The 17,135-nt window shown below is 45.6% G+C and overlaps 1 protein-coding gene across 15 annotated transcripts in view; it reads right to left on the bottom strand.

Annotated features, from left to right (window-relative positions):
* The window catches only part of ADAT1 (adenosine deaminase tRNA specific 1), a 95,422-nt gene extending 81,119 nt beyond the window's left edge, over positions 1-14,303 (bottom strand). For 5 of the 15 annotated variants that reach the window (XM_073308395.1, XM_073308401.1, XM_073308394.1 and 2 more), the window contains exons 1-3: positions 14,147-14,298; positions 13,332-13,523; positions 6,296-6,364 (exon numbers count right to left, since the gene is read on the bottom strand). In XM_073308395.1, the coding sequence (XP_073164496.1) occupies positions 6,296-6,364; positions 13,332-13,500 (238 nt within the window). In that variant the 5' untranslated portion in view covers positions 13,501-13,523; positions 14,147-14,298. Of the gene's footprint in view, positions 1-6,295; positions 6,365-13,331; positions 13,524-14,146 lie in introns of all 15 variants that reach the window. The other 10 variants (XM_073308402.1, XM_073308404.1, XM_073308403.1 and 7 more) reach the window with 6 other exon arrangements.
* Positions 14,304-17,135: the final 2,832 nt, after the last annotated feature.

The raw sequence follows: 17,135 nt of genomic DNA, 5'->3' as shown, positions 1-17,135 counted from the left end.
AGCACAGGAGTAGCTGTTGGGCGTTGCAAGCTTCCACAGAGCTATGGCCACTCGCTTCTCAACAGTGAGGGCTGCTCTCATTTTGGTGTCTTTGCGCTTCAGGGCAGGGGACAACACGTCACAAAGTTCCATGAAAGTGGCCCTACGCATACGAAAATTTCGCAGCTACTGGGAATCATCCCATACCTGCAACACTATGCGGTCCCACCAGTCTGTGCTTGTTTCCTGGGCCCAGAATCAACGTTCCACAGCATGAAGCTGGCCCAACACCACCATGATCTCCCAATCACCACATGCTGTGCTTTTAAGAACATCTGTGTCCATGTCCTCATCAGTATAGTAATCGCGCTGTTGTCTTTTCATTGCCCAGTTTTGCAGGTACTGCACATTGCTGGATAACGCGCGAGGTATTTACAATGGTCAAAACTGCAGCGGAGATCTGAGTGGGCTCCATGGCTATGGCGCCTGCACGGATAATCCTGGAAAAAAGGCACAAAATGTAGGAGAGCAGAGTGGCAGCGAAAGAGGTGCTGTTTGGTTCACGATAGCCAGAAAAAGGCAGGAAACGGTTGTCTTCTGTAGCTTTCATGGAGGCGGGAGACCAGGACAGACAACATGGAGAAGCTCGGTAGCTTGGCAAGAGCGGGAGAGCAGAGTTGGCAGTGGAAGTTGTGCTGCTCGGTTCATGACGGCCGAGCAGAGTTGGCAACGGAAACATTCAACGAGGAAGAGAAAGAGTAGATACCAGAGATTACATAGGAAGACAAGAGAAAATGCGAGGTAGATTCATAGTAGCAGGAGAGCAGCGGTGCACCGTCTGCTGAAATCAATATGGCGTCTGCAAGCCAAAAAAGCATGAAACGATTGTCTGACATAGCTTTCATGAAGGGAGGACCGACTGACAACACACACCCAGAAACACCTGTAAGAATGTTTTTGCCCCATCATGCACTGGGAGCTTAACCCAGAATTCCAATGGGTGGCATGGACTGCGGGAACTGTGGCATAGCTACCCACAGTACACCGCTCCGACATTCAATGCTAGCCTCGGTACTGTGGATGCACTCCACCGAATTCACACGCTTTAGTGGGGACACAGAAGACCGAATGTATAAAATCGCTTCTGAAAATTCAAATAGAATAATTTCAAAATAATTTCGTACTGTAGATGTACCCTAAGAAACACAGCATTCCAGACAAAAGCGAAGGATTTCTCAGAGCTAATGCTTCAGGATGGTTTTAAAAACAGCAGAGGCTGGTTGGATCATCTATTAGCAACCTAAATAGAAGGTAGAATGTTCCTCTATTAATGTTAGAGAAGGTAACATTCAGTGTCGATAGGTCTGATTATGAAAATTGGTGATGTTTTGAAATCTGATAATGAGCCCTTGTTAATATACTAAAGGCTGCTAATAGATCTGGGATATATTCACTGAAGAGAACTGAAATATTTACTAAATTTGAATGTGTTTTGCCTGTTACAAGCAAAATTTCTTCTGATAAATTGGTGCAGGAGGAACTGTGTGTGTCTGATTCAGAGGATGATGACTCCTGTCGACAAAAATTCAATCACAAAGGTTTAGCCAAAGGTTTTAGATACACGGCCCCGGCCCACCATAGGCACTGACTCCACAGCTGTTTGGGACTTTGGCACTTAGGACTTTCCAGGAGGGAGGAGCAGGGATGTGGTACGCTCAGGGGAAGAGGCGGGAAAGAGGCGGGGCCAGACCGGGGATTTGGGGAAGGATGATTTAATTGGGGATGGGTCCTGTTTTTGAGCAGGGGGTTGGACTAGATGACCTCCTGAGGTCCCTTCCAACCCTGATATTCTATTATTCTATAAGGCATTGGAATAGGGCCAGGGAGGGGGCAGAGTTGGGGCACGGCCTTATGGACTAGACGAGCAGTCTGAGGTATAAAGTTCAGCATGTAGGATTCTTTGCTGTGAGTGGTTGGGAAGAATGTTTGTTAAAAGTGGCAACGTATTTTGTATGAATAGTTACTTTTAAAAGTTCCTGCTAGTACAGCTATGTTGATAGACATCAGTGTTACTGACCACCTAAGGAATAGTTACAGGTGTTTATATTTTATTAAAACCCCTCTTCGAACTTTTAAAGTTAATACATTGACTTTTAATAGCATACTATATTACTCTTCATTTTTGACTACACTTTTGTATCCTTGTATGAAAAGGTTTCAGTTATGCAGCCCTCGGGCCAATGTACTAGTCCTCATGTGGCTCTCGTGGTGATTTGAGTTTGAGAGCCCCGCTTTAGACCATCAGAAAGCCTCCACCCATTTCTAGGAACAGAAAACTGATGGAAATATTAATGTACAGAAATAAATTTTGAGTTACTACAAATGTTACAGTGAAATATCTATAGCTGAGTATAATTAATTTCCTGCTTCAGAATAAATTCTTTAAAAGATTTTAACCATGTATTAGGAACATGGAAATTTCCATAGTGGACCAGACACCAAAAATCTACCTAGTCCAGTATTCTCTCTTTCTGTGACCAGAACCAGCTGTTTCAAATGAAGGTGTAAGAGCCCTGCAGTAGACAAATATGGGTAATCTCCCCCCACATAGATCTCATCCTGGTCTTTACCAGTTAGAGACTGACTTAAAGCCTAAACCACAAGGCTGAATAATCCTTCCAAAATTAGGCATAATTAATTTTAGAATACGACCTCTGAATAGGTCTTGATATCCATATAGATGTCCAAACACTTTTTAAACCTAAAGTTCTTGACTTCAAATGACTCCTTGCAGCACTGACTTTCACAGTGTAATTGCACGTTTGTGTGAAAGTGCTTCCTTTTATGAGTTATTAACTTTCCATCTTTTGATTTCATTGAATGTCCATTTGTTCTTATGTCCCCTCTTAATCATCTCCTCTCTAAAGTCAACAATCCCAATCTTTTCAATCTCTCTTCATGTGACTTTTCCAGGGCCTTCATCATACTTTCTCTTCTCTGAAACCCCTCCCATTCTGAAATATTGCTTTTGAGATGGGAGTGGGGACGCAGTACTGCATGGGTTGCATCACTGATTTATACAAAGAAATACTATTTTTGGTATTCTCCATGCCATTCCTCATGCATCCAAACCTTGTTTGCTTTTTTGATGCTGAGGTCTCTAAGCAGTCTACAGTGTTACCTCAGTACTCACTTAGTTTTGAGATAATTTAATATTAAACATGGCACCTAGTATAGAATCTTGAGGCCCCACTGTTAACCTTTTCCAATGACAAAAACTGACCATTTAGTCCTTTTTCCTTTCTGTCTCCTAGACAGTTTTTGATCCAAGACAATACTTTACCTCTCACGCCAAGACTACTTAGCTGCTTTAATAACCTCTAGTGAGGGACCATTTTGAAAGGCTAAATAAATTAGGCCAAACATTTCTCTTTTATCCATTACTTTATTGACATGTTCAAGAAATTCTAAGAGATTAATTAGATGATTTTCCTCTGCAGATTCCATGCTGGTTAGACCCTATTGTATCATTATCTTCCAGGTGTTTTGTTGGTTGAATCAAAAATTTAAAAACAGAACTAATTTGCCAGGTATAGCTATAAAGTTAATTGGTCTATATTGCCCCAAATTATCCCCTAAAGCAGTGGTTCTCAACCGAGGGGGTCTGTGAGCCATTTCAGGGACCATGGGACCCCACAGCTAAAACCCGGAGCACAGGATGCCACCACCCCCGACCGCAGTGCCAGAGTGGGGCAGTCCCAGGAGCAGCTCCACATACGTCCCTCTTCCTCCCCCCTCCCCCCCCCAATGCCCAACCCCCTGGCCAGGTCAGAGGCAGAAGTTGGAGTCAAGCAGTTACTGCTCTGGCTAGTGCCATGAAGCAGGTTCCCCCATCTGTTGCTGGTGCCTAAGTTGCTGCTGCTCCTCAGCTCATGCAGCTGGTAAGAGCCGCCCCACAGAGGGGGACCCCGCTCTGTGGCCAGCAGAACCCTTGGGGAGCAGTGACCACAGGGGAGCCCTCCTGGCACACAGCCCCTAACTACCCCCTCACTGCAACCCTGAACTACCCCACACCACACAGAGCCCCTCGCTACCCCCTGCCTGTACCCTGAGTGATTTTCAAACTTTTTGAGCTGAACCCCCACCACACACAACCCAGACAGGCTGGGTGGCCTGCTGAGGTGAGTCACGGGGTAGAGGTGGCACTGCCTTCCTGGACCCCACTGTGCAGAGCTTGCCCAAGCCCTGCCACCCCCCCCCCCAAATAGAAGTCAAACTATGCCTATGCCCAAGGGCCCACCCCTGGCCCAGAGCCCCAAGTCCCCCACCTCCCTTGGTGGGCCCTGAAATTTTATAGCACGTTGGGGGGGGGGGGGGGCGTGCCTCGGAAAGAAAAAGGTTGAAAACCCCTGCCCTAGAGCCTTTTCAAAAGGACTACAACATTTGCTACCCCTCAAGTCTCTTGAACACTAGCTGTTTTTAGTGAAAGATTGCACATTTTTGTGAGCAATTCAGACACTTCATATTTGAGCTTCTTCAGAACTTGATGGACCATCTGGGCTGGTGACTTACTGCATTTAATATTATTGATTTGCTCTAGTATCTCTTCTCCTGTCATCAAGATCTGAAACTACCTCCTCTTTGTTACCAGGAAACAGCAGATGTGGGATATGAATCTCCTTTTTGATGGTGAAGACTGATGCAAAGAAATCAGTTAGCTTCTCAGAAATGTCCTTCTTGCCAATCACATATCTATGCAATGCACTTTAAAGCACATATCCTTGCTTTCTTTACATTTTAATGCAATCATATGCACTTTCATCACTGTACTGTATAATGACAGGTTTCAGAGTAACAGCCATGTTAGTCTGTATTCGCAAAAAGAAAAGGAGTACTTGTGGCACCTTAGAGACTAACCAATTTATTTGAGCATAAGCTTTCGTGAGCTACAGCTCACTTCATCGGATGCAACATGCATCATTCATCCAATGAAGTGAGCTGTAGCTCACGAAAGCTTATGCTCAAATAAATTGGTTAGTCTCTAAGGTGCCACAAGTATTCTTTTTCTTTGTACTGTATAATGCATTTGTCTAATCTCTTGCACTTAAGTTTAATAAAGTGCATTTAAAATAAAATATCACAAAATGCATATACATTCTAGCTGTCTTTTTGTCTTAGACGTACAGGGTTTTGAGATTACTAATAGCACCAAAGAAACTTTCCCTATTCTCTTAATAGATTTGTCAGGCTACCAATGCTACCCAAAATTATTAAAGCAAAATTTAATTTTAACATCTAGTTGACTTTTCACCAGTGGCATTCTTTGTACAAGTTTCATTGCACTCAACTTAGATAATGAAAAAACCTACTCAATTTCACTCATATGTCTGGTAAATTTCATCCTTTAGATCTTTAAAGACATCATATGGGTTGCAATCAATGCAATAAAAAAAAAGTTAAAACACTGTTTTTATTTAAAATTAAAAGATAAATCATGAAACCATCCAGATTAATATTACATTGTGGTGGTGCTGCCCCCAGAAACACCCATAATAAGTAATCCGAGACACAGCATTTAGTGCAAAGCAAAAAACAAAAAAGGCTTTAAAATGTTTTTATGTGCAAAATGCACTACAGAGCACAGAAACAGCTTTGCCAACATGGGATCTGCCAGAGCTGCTCTCTTCTCTTGCTATATTCTACCTCTAGATTCTGGGGAAGACAAAGATCGTTGTATTGAAAGGCTCTTGGCCATGTCTCCTTCCCAGGTTACTTCCTGACATGAGTCTCTGTGGCCCCTCCACTCTCCAAGGAGGAGCAGCCAAGTGCAGTCTGGTCCTCCTCTCTTATAAATATGCATATTAAGGGAGGAGACAGGATGAATAACTTCTCACAGCAGCTCCTAGTTACTTATAGAGAAATCAGTGCAGTATGTAGCGGCTGATTATAGCTAAATAAGAGGGGTTTTCTCTCACTTTTCTGGAGTTTGGTTACTGTGGCGTTTTTCACAACAGGCTCTGAGGGAATCAGACTAGAAAACAAGATTTGCCTTTTTTGTTGTTTTTGTAAACGCCAGTACATTTGGGACCTACATTACCTGACAATGTCCATTTATACGGCTTTTGTCAGTTCCTCTTAAGGGCTGTGGATAGTGGGAGCGCAGTGCAGCAAACCTAGCCGGTAATGCTGTCTACCCAACCCTATAGGTTTGGGACTTTCTCTTGTACTGTTGTTGCCTTTCTGAGGCTGAGCTCATACCAATGACAAGTGACAAAGAGGCCAAGATAGGTTGCCTTGGTTTCTACACAATACTTACCAGTTTTCCTCATTCTTGCACGGCCAATGCATTTAGTTCCAGTCCCCATAGCAACAACTTCCTTAGTTACTGAAAAAGAAAATAAAGTTAGCTGAACCACTTCTAAAAGCATCACCCTAATTTGATCATTTTAAATCAGACAGCACCACAGGAGACAAGGTACAAGAGGAGGGATGAAGTAACACCTCTCTCTCACACACTCCCACCCCCACTGGAGGGGAAGGCTATGTACCAGACTCACACAGAGGGGAGGAAAGTCAGGTACCAGGCACAGCACCAATGTTGGGGGAAAGACATGGCATGTGGCAAGGGAAGAGGGGAGCACTGACATGGGGTCCTATACACAGACAACACAAGATGACCAACTCAGGGACCCCCAAACAGGGAAGAGGACAGAAGGGGAATGCACCATACAATGCATAGCACAAAGGAGATGCTGATGAGGCAGTATGAAGCAATAGGGTTACCCTTACCCCCTTTTAAAGGAGACCTGCTCAGAAAAAAAATATTGGGTTAGTATCCTTTTTTAGATTCTTATTAAGAAAGTCAAAAAGTGTGAGTTTGGGTTTTTTTACATCTGAAATTCAGGTCTTGCCTATTTCACTGCATACTAATTGGTCAGTTTCACATCAGAACACATGGTAGAGAAGGTCTACATTTGCTAAGTGACTAGGGATTTTGGATGTCCAAAGAGACACTTTAAAAGGGTGGGTGCTCAGCACTGTCTGAAAAGAGGGAACCTCTAAGATGCATCAAGTTGTACACTCAAAAAATATTACCCACTTCTGAAAACTTAAACAGCAATTTTTCAACAGCTTAAATGATTGCTTCTTGGAACCGCTAACTCTGAAGTGCGCAAAGGAGAGGAAATGTGTAGGAGCTGGTTTGGGAAGTAACTATAGAAATTATCTCCTGATCACTTTTGCTTCAGTATTATCATGGGAAGAATATCAAGAACTAGAAAGAGGGATTTAACTCACCTAAAAAGTCAGAAGTGAGGAAACTTAAGAAAACCTTTAGTCTCAAAATAACTAAATTAAATAACTGCAATAGTAAAGAAGACATGTGTGCCCCAAACAAAAAAGAAGCAGGAAACAAAAAATTAAGCCATCATGGCTAACTGGCAAGGTTCAAGAAGTTATGCAAATCAAAGCAAGCATCAATCAGAAAATGGAAATCCAGCCCAAGCAAAGCATAAACTACAGCATGTAATCACTTCTGTAACTTCCATTTTAATTAAGACAGAATTGAAAGAACACATAGCCAAAGACATAATTTAAGTATACCAGAAATAGGAAGCCCACAAAAAAATTGGTGGTTACACTGGATCACCAGATTAAGCAATTACAGAGAACAAGGACATCACAGAAAAGGTAAATGTGGCACCATCAGAGACTGCGGTGTCAAGGGAGACACTGATAAATTAACCAGCAGCACATACATCCAGGAGTTCAGAAGGAGCTTAAGGATGAAGTGGATGAGCTACTACCAAAAATATGCACTCATTAAAAATCAATTACTATGCCAGGGGACTGGAAAGTAGCAAATGTCTTTCTGTCCAGCACTAAGAGTGATCCTAGGAATTATAAACCAGAAAGTTTTATTTTAGTACTATGTAAAGTGGCTAACTACAGAGACTTATGAAGCACCAAGATAGAGAGGATACTGTAGTAAGATAAGGCCCTGAAACATAAACCCTTATATCAGAGGCCTGGTATGAGGCCTAAGGCCCTGAACTAAAGTAATGGTCAAGACTTTACTAACATTAAGCAAAGTTAAGCTGTGAGCCAAGGCAGACCCTGCTCACAGAAGCTGGCAAGGAAAGGGCTGATGTTGCAAAAATACACATACCTAAAAGGTACTGGACACTAGAGATACCTGAACGCTCTGATCCTTGCACATTCCACACACATAACAAGGAACAGGCTGACCCACCCTGAAGACAGGGGCAAAAGCGTAATATGATGAATAGAGTTGTTTTGTTCTAACCAACATGTACAAGGTGAGAAGCGGCACCTTACTATGTAGAGGGGTTACACCTCAATACGTAAGGAAAAATGTGTAACTTGTTTGTGCCTGTGTAGAAGAATGCATCCCTGGGGCATTGACTCTGTCCAGCCTAGGGGGCAGTTGAGTGTCCCGCCACTGACTGAGCTGTGTCCATTGTCAGGGAGCACATATGTACTAGCAGAAGTGTAGACATCTGATCCGGGGAGCTAGAGACTGTTTCGTTTGACAATAAACCTGGCCGGGTGCCTTCATACCTTATCGGAGTCTGTGGTCATTGGGGGTTCTCTCAGGGTCTGCTGCGTCAGCTATCTGCACAGCGCCGGGGCAGCACACAGAGGAAACACAGGCACACAGCCGACTGTTATCAGCATTGGAGAGAGCAGAGCACCACACTGGTGATGTCTGACGACAGATGATATAGGGACAAATAAGCACAGCTTCTGTAAAGGAAAACCGTCTCTTCAATCTTTGAGCATATCAAGAAAACAGAGGATACAGGAGAACACGTTGACGGGTCATTAATGAAAGTCCCAATAAATTATAAGTAACATGGGGAGAGTGATACATTTCTGTCATGGATCAAAAACTGTCTAAGACAGGAAACAAAGGAGAAATAAATAACCACTTCCCATGATTAAGTGGCTAACAGCAGGTACACCAAGGATTCATATTAAGACTAGTTTTAAAATATATCTAACAATGATTTGGAGAAAGAGGAGAGTGGTGACCTGGCCACATCCACAATCCCAGCTGCCTAGTCACTATGTCTGACACCTTCATTAAAGCCTCCTTCCTCCACCCTCTCCGTGCAAAATTTTGCTCTTTCAAATAGAGAAGATTGACAAAAAACTACCACAAAAATCTTTCTACATCACCGACAGAGGTTTGTCATTTGCTCTCCTCCTCTAAACCTTCCACATGCAGCAGTGACCCCATTCATCCCCCTTCTGCCTCATGACCTCCTTCACCCCCTCATTCCTCTCTCACACTCCTCTTTAATCTCACTCACCTCGCGAGACTGCTGAAAGTGCCTTCCTTCAACCCCACCTGCCTCTCCAAATATTGCCCACCCTATCTCCTCCTCCCCTTCACCACCAAACTTGAGAATATGCCATGTGCAACCACTGTCTAGAGTTCCTCTTCTCCAGCTCCATCATGGACCCCCCTCCAGTCTGACTTCTATCCCCTGAGCTCCACTGAAACTGCTCTCCCCAAGATTTCTATTGCCTTTTCTTGGCCCAAACCCAGAGCCTGTAATTCTGTAACACTCCTTGAAATCTCATCATCTTGGCTTTTGTGGTTTTCCTCTCTCAACTCTCCTACCTCTCAGATCACTCCGTCAGTTTCTTTCAATTGTTCCTCTTTTTCCGCTCTCCAAACAGGTCCTGCAAAGCTCTGTTCTCAGTCCCCTCCTTGTCTCCATTTATCGAATAATGATGATGGGTGGGCAGATGGGGTTGGCTGTCATTTATTTTATCTATACTTAGCAAAAAAAAAGTGCAGATGCAAAACTCCATAAATATGGTATGTATTTCACGGTGATCCTGTCCCCTCATCCTTTGTAGTCACTTGTCTTCTTAGACTGCACAGTCTGAGGCAGGAATCATCTCTTCATATGCATTGCTACAGCACCCAGCACAACAAGGCCCGAATTTTGATTCGTAGCACCCTGAACACTATGTTCATTTCTAGTCACCTCTTCTCAGGAAAGATATAGCAAAACAGAAGAGTTCCAGAGAAAGGCAACAATGATGACTAGAGTCCTGGAAAGACTTCTGTATAAGGAGAGATTGAAGAGACTTGGACTGTTTTATTCAGAGAGGGGATATGATAAATACATATAAGAATAATTAATTGTATAGAGAAAGTCAGCTGGGGACTTGTTTATGCTCTTTCATAAGACAAGAACAAGGAACATTCACTGAAATTGAAGAGCAGAACTTTTCATCATCATCAGTGATCCCTCAATTCAAGGATGATCTCTACCACCGATTTACATATTGGTCCCAAGATGACTCAGGAGTCCAATCCTGGAAACACAGATCTGCCCGCGGTAAGTGCAGACATTTCCTGGAGGGTCAGCTGCCTGCTGGGAGAAAGTTCTTTCTTCCGTCCTTTACATTTAAAAACTGATAAAATACTCGTGCACATTGAACAACGGACATGTGGAACACTCTGCCACAAGATGTCACCAAGGTCAAGGGCTTAGGAGGATTAAACATTAATATGAATAATAAATAAATAAATTAATAATAATAATAATATCCACATTATATGGCAGTCTAATCTCTCATGCCTTAGGATGTAAATCAACCACTACCTTATGAGGGTTAGAATGTGGGACAGGAAGTGATGCTGGTCAGAATGGGGAAACACTGAAGAATGAAAGTGATCAGGAACAGCCAGCATGGATCCACCAAGGGAAGGTCATGCCTGACTAATCTAATCGCCTTTTATGATGAGATTACTGGTTCTGCGGATGAAGGGAAAGCAGTGGATGTATTGTTTCTTGACTTTAGCAAAGCTTTTGACACGGTCTCCCACAGTATTCTTGTCAGCAAGTAAAGGAAGTATGGGCTGGATGTATGCACTATAAGGCGGGTAGAAAGCTGGCTAGATTGTCGGGCTCAACGGGTAGTGATCAATGGCTCCATGTCTAGTTGGCAGCCGGTATCAAGTGGAGTGCCCCAAGGGTCGGTCCTGGGGCCGGTTTTGTTCAATATCTTCATAAATGATCTGGAGGATGGTGTGGATTGCACTCTCAGCAAATTTGCGGATGATACTAAACTGGGAGGAGTGGTAGATACGCTGGATGGGAGGGATAGGATACAGAAGGACCTAGACAAATTGGAGGATTGGGCCAAAAGAAATCTGATGAGGTTCAATAAGGATAAGTGCAGGGTCCTGCACTTAGGACGGAAGAACCCAATGTACAGCTACAGACTAGGGACCGAATGGCTAGGCAGCAGTTCTGCGGAAAAGGACCTAGGGGTGACAGTGGACGAGAAGCTGGATATGAGTCAGCAGTGTGCCCTTGTTGCCAAGAAGGCCAATGGCATTTTGGGATGTATAAGTAGGGGCATAGCGAGCAGATCGAGGGACGTGATCGTTCCCCTCTATTCGACATTGGTGAGGCCTCATCTGGAGTACTGTGTCCAGTGTTGGGCCCCACACTACAAGAAGGATGTGGATAAATTGGAAAGAGTCCAGCGAAGGGCAACAAAAATGATTAGGGGACTGGAACACATGACTTATGAGGAGAGGCTGAGGGAGCTGGGATTGTTTAGCCTGCAGAAGAGAAGAATGAGGGGGGATTTGATAGCTGCTTTCAACTACCTGAGAGGTGGTTCCAAAGAGGATGGCTCTAGACTGTTCTCAATGGTAGCAGATGACAGAACGAGGAGTAATGCTCTCAAGTTGCAGTGGGGGAGGTTTAGATTGGATATTAGGAAAAACTTTTTCACTATGAGGGTGGTGAAACACTGGAATGCGTTACCTAGGGAGGTGGTAGAATCTCCTTCCTTAGAGGTTTTTAAGGTCAGGCTTGACAAAGCCCTGGCTGGGATGATTTAACTGGGAATTGGTCCTGCTTCGAGCAGGGGGTTGGACTAGATGACCTTCTGGGGTCCCTTCCAACCCTGATATTCTATGATTCTATGAATGAGCTGAGACACTGTCTCACCCTGGTGAAGCTAGTAAATTTGGTGGGGTTGCTGGGAAAGAGCAACACTTAAGAGCCCTCTCCCTGAAGGCACACCATGTCCATTCATCAAAATGATGTGAGGCCTCAGGGTCCTGTTTGACTCCCCACTAACCCTGGATGACCAGTTAGCATCAGTATCTAAAAATGCCACTTTTCACCTCCAGCTCACTAGGAAACTCCTCCCAGATGAAGATCTGACCACAGTGATGCATATATTTGTCACGTCCAAGCTAGATTACAGTAATTCACTGTGTCTGACACAGAGTGTAAGAATAATGCAAAGGCTCCAGCTGATACAACGTGCAGTTGTCCACCTCTTCCATGGTTTTGGTTGCCATGAGAACATGGCACTGTCCCTCCACTGGCTCCCAGTCCATTTCCAATGCCAGTTTTAAGACTGCTTTGAAGATTAGGACCAATTAATGACTCAAGACCAGTTACATTAGAGATCAAATTCCAAACTGTAAAATGCCAAGAGAGTTGGGCCAATGCAGACCACAAAGTCCAGAACAAAGCATGTGACAGCCGGGAATCAAAGAGATGTGGCTGTGGAACAAACTTCCAGAAAGCAGAAAACCGCAGAGTTCAAGCCCCTTCACAAGTATTGCAAAACCTTCCTCCAGAAAGAGCCCTTCCACCAAGACAAGAATGATACTCACAACACCAATCCCCCCCCCCCCCCCCATACACACACACTCACAAAACACATTACAAACCACCGGCCCCTGCAGAGTTTTCAAAACCCAAAAAGGGAGAAGAGCAAGACACTCTGTAAAACCCACTAGGAACTTTTCTACTGCCAGTCTATTTTATATGGGAAGCGATCAGACAATACACTGATGTGTGGCACAACAAAACTCTAGGAGCTAATAGACAGAAAGGAAGGGACATCTTCCTTTGTGCTGATTATGCCATTATTTTTCATTATGGGGTTTCTCAGACCTTCCTGTAAAGCAGCCGAAAATGGGCACTGTCAGAGACAGGATACTGGACTAGCAAGACCACTTATCTGATCAGGTCTCATAATAATTATGTACTCTATTTTTCCTGAGAGAAAATAATTTTGCTAGAGTCACATCCCTGTCCTTTCAAACAAGATCTGCAAAAGATCTCACTTTACTTCTCAGGGTCCTCCAATGGAGATCTCCACCAAACAGAAAAGAATATTTAACATTCCCTATGTTTCTAGGATAAAAGTAAGAAAATGAATTCAAACACTTTTTAGGCAAAAACTCCACAATTTTTTTTCCTTTACAGGTCACCTTTAATTAAGCTGAAAATCATATTACAGGCATTTACTGAGAAAAGAAGATTCATTCTCACCCTGCAGATTCCCAACATTAAGGCAAGCCTCTCTTTCAGGCGCAGACTCCACTTTAACCACAGCTGCCAGTAAAGTCCACTCCCGGTTAGGATCCGGCTTCCCCTGCTTAGGAAGCTTGGTGCTATAATGTGTGTAGCACAGACCAGCAACCTCATCAGCTGACCACATGGCTCCAGCTGCCACATCAGCGTCTGAAGAGAATTGGATACAGCATAACAACGGCCAGAAAAGCATCACCTTCCCTTCCCAGTCCACCACCTCATATTACCCTTCCTTGTACCCCCATACAAGCCCCCAGCCGCACTACTGCCATCAGTTCCCACCTATACTTCAGCAGAAAACAGCAGAACTGTATTTTCAGGTGGTATTTCAAACAAGCTAGTCCCTTAGATGTTTCCCAGAGCTGCCGGAGGCATGGAGAGGCGACAAGGGAGGAGCTGGCGACTAGCCAAGGCACTGGACCAGACGTCAGGAGACCCAGTTTCTGTGCCCAGCTCCGGCCTGCCGCGCGCCGTTCGGCTCTCCGCGCTGTGCCGCCCTGCCCGCCCCCGCCCCTCCCCCTCTCCCCAGCCCCCCCCTCTCCCCCGCCCCTCCCCCTCTCCTCTGCCCCCCGCCCCTCCCCCTCTCCCCTGCCCCCCGCCCCGCCAGGCAGGCTGCGAATGGTCGCTACGGCCGGCGCGAGGCGGGTCTGATCACAGCTCGGCCCTCGCGCCGACGACACGGACACGCGCTCTAAGAGAGCGAGGACTGGGAACGTGTCATTCAAACTCCCGCTTCTCCCCGAGGCTGCGCCTCTTCCCGCCCGGTCGCTTACCCCTCCTCCGCGCCAGGAGACCGCCGGCGGCGGGGCCGGACGGCAGCCCAGGGGCGCCGCGCCGCGCCACTCGCCCAGGCCTGCGCGGCTCCCGGCCTTACCCGGGACTGGGGTCGCGACTCCCACCTCTTCCGGCTGCTCCGGAAGCAGATCCCAAGGCGAGCTTCGCCCGCGACCTAGCCGGGTAATTCCGCAGCCACGCCCTTAGCCCAGGCCGCGCACGAGGACATTTGCGAGCCGGCGCTCTGGGGAGAGGAGAGCGCATGCGCAAAAGTCCCTGCCGCGCTGGAGTGTCGGTCGCACGCGGGCACGCCGGGGCGTGGGGCGCTCGCCCGGACGCTGCAGTTAGCAGCAGCCCCGGGCCGGCCCGACCTGCGCCTCTCAGCACCAGGCTTACCGTGGGGCCGGCCCAGGCTCCGAAGGGGCCCGTAACGCCCGCTTCCTCCGCGGTTACCACAGCGCCCAGCCCCGCAGAAAGCCCTGGTCCCGGGCAGCCCCGGGGCAGCAGACCGCTGGCCACCCCCGGGCGTGACTCCAGCGCGCACCCCGCCGCAGGGATCCAGCCCTGAGCCGGGAGGACTCCACCAGGAGAAGTTAAAATAGTAGGGAAGGGAGAAAAGGCTCTACTTGCAGACGGGCCACTTTAGGTACCAGACACGCACCAGGAGGTGACTCAATTTCCATTTCTGAGCCATGGAAGCAGAAGTTGGCTTTTCCCTTCCAGATTTATCTAATACTCAAAAAGGGAATCTAGTGCCTGCCTTCCAGATTTGAACACCCTCAGAGTTCAGGAATGCTCAAGTTCAGCGGGGCCACTCTGTTACTTCATCTCTCCCAAGTCTCCACTATAATTTGCTGTAGAAAAAGTAGGATAAAATTGAATAACGAATGCTGGTCTCTTCCCAATGCTAACCAGGACTGGAATTGCTATTTTCAACAACCAGTACCTTTTTTTTTTAAGTTTTATTTCCCATAAAAATATGACAGTAATATTGCACTGGCAAGTTCTCCACAGAAACTAAGAGTGGTAGAAAAGAACAGCAAAGGACCTCAACTTTTCTTCATTATGTAGGACAGCCTTACAATATGGATCCAGATATCCTCCACTTACACTAACTGAAAATTGTTCCACTTTACTGCAGTCCTGCATTCTGTGCACATCCAAAAGTCCTACTGAATTCAGAAGTGCCTTGCTTTTGTAACCATACCACCTGATATTTTCAGACCGGAGGTGTTGATTATTCAATAGGTCATGCGAGACCCTCCTGCTTACAATAGTAAACCAGTGTAGCATAGTTTTAGAATGTACTGTGCTCCTAGAAGCAAAGGACCTCATTCTAGACTCCATACACAGCCCATTAAAGACAGTGAAAAGACTCCCACTCACTTCAACAGGCTTTGGGTGGAACTGGTTATACATGGGGTAACTCCACTGTCTTCACAGGGTCCCACTGTGGAGGGGGGTGGTGTGAACTTGTTGCAGAGCTACTGCTCAGGGATGGTGAACCTTCTGGCATCCCAGCCTCCCAAAATCATCCAGACTGCATGACTATGTGCTAGATGAGGGGTGCATAATGTCATAAAATGAGGCCCTGAAACATAAACCCTTGTATCAGAGGCCCAGTATGAGGCCTAAGACCTGAACTAAAGTAATGTTCAAGACTTTAACATAAAGCAAAATTAAGCCGTGAGCAAGAAGCAGAACTTGTTCATAGTCTGGCAAGGAAAGGGCTGATGTTGCAAAAACATACATACCTAAAAGGTACTTGCAAAAAGAAAAGGAGTACTTGGGGCACCTTAGAGACTAACCAATTTATTTGAGCATAAGCTTTCGTGAGCTACAGCTCACTTCATCGGATGCATACTGTGGAAAGTGTAGGAAGCACTCTCCTGCTTTGTGTGTGTGTGGGGGGAGATCAGGGGGGTGAGAAAACCTGGATTTGTGCTGGAAATGGCCAAACTTGATTATCATACACATTATAAGGAGATTGATCACTTTAGATAAGCTATTACCAGCAGGAGAGTGGGGTGGGAGGAAATATTTTTTCATGCTTTGTGTGTATATAAAAAGATCTTCTACACTTTCCACAGTATGCATCCGATGAAGTGAGCGGTAGCTCACGAAAGCTTATGCTCAAATAAATTGGTTAGTCTCTAAGGTGCCACAAGTACTCCTTTTCTTTTTGCGAATACAGACTAACACGGCTGTTACTCTGAAACCTAAAAGGTACTGGACACTAGAGATATAAACATGTGCCAGGATGGTACCAAGAACACAGATACTACTATATTCCACACAGATAACAAGGAACATGCTGACCCATCCCAAAGACAGGATCAAAAGGATAATATGGATAGAGTTGTTTTGTTCGAACCAACATGTACCAGGTGAGAGGCAGCACCCTAACACGTAGAGGGGTTGTACCTCAATACATCAGGAGTGATGTGTAGTTTGTACCTATGTATAAGAATGCACCCCTGAGGAGGTGTCTTTGTCTGGCTTAGGGGTCAGTGGTAAATCCCGCCAGTGACTGAACTGGTCCATTTTCAGGGAGCACACATGTACTAGCAGAACTGCAGACATTGTTTCATTTGGCAATAAACCTATCCGGGTGCCTTCATACCTTATTGGAGTCTGTGGTCATTGGTCGGTTCACTCAAAATCTGCTGTGCCAGCTGCCTGCGCAGAGCTGGGACAGCACACAGGGAGAACACACACACAGCTGACTTATCAACATTGGATAGAGCAGAGCACCACACTGGTGATTTCTGACTACATTGGGGGGCATCTGCAGCAGGTGATGGGCATCTCAAAGCCATGGCCTGGAGTAGGGAAGCACTTAACTGCAGACTCTACAGTTGCCTAGGGCTAGCGCTGAGGACAGAGTCCCTACTGCTGCCATTGCAAGGTTCAAGCATACTCAGCCTTGGAACTGCCAGCCCTCCTGCATCTAGTAGCTGCAGCTGTCTAAGGCTGGCCTCTAGCAAT

Source organism: Lepidochelys kempii, chromosome 12 (genome assembly GCF_965140265.1).
Source record: "Lepidochelys kempii isolate rLepKem1 chromosome 12, rLepKem1.hap2, whole genome shotgun sequence".
Taxonomy (NCBI): domain Eukaryota; kingdom Metazoa; phylum Chordata; order Testudines; family Cheloniidae; genus Lepidochelys; species Lepidochelys kempii.
The sequence above is the reverse complement of the archived record's forward strand: the minus strand, read 5'-3'. Positions and strand labels throughout refer to the sequence as shown.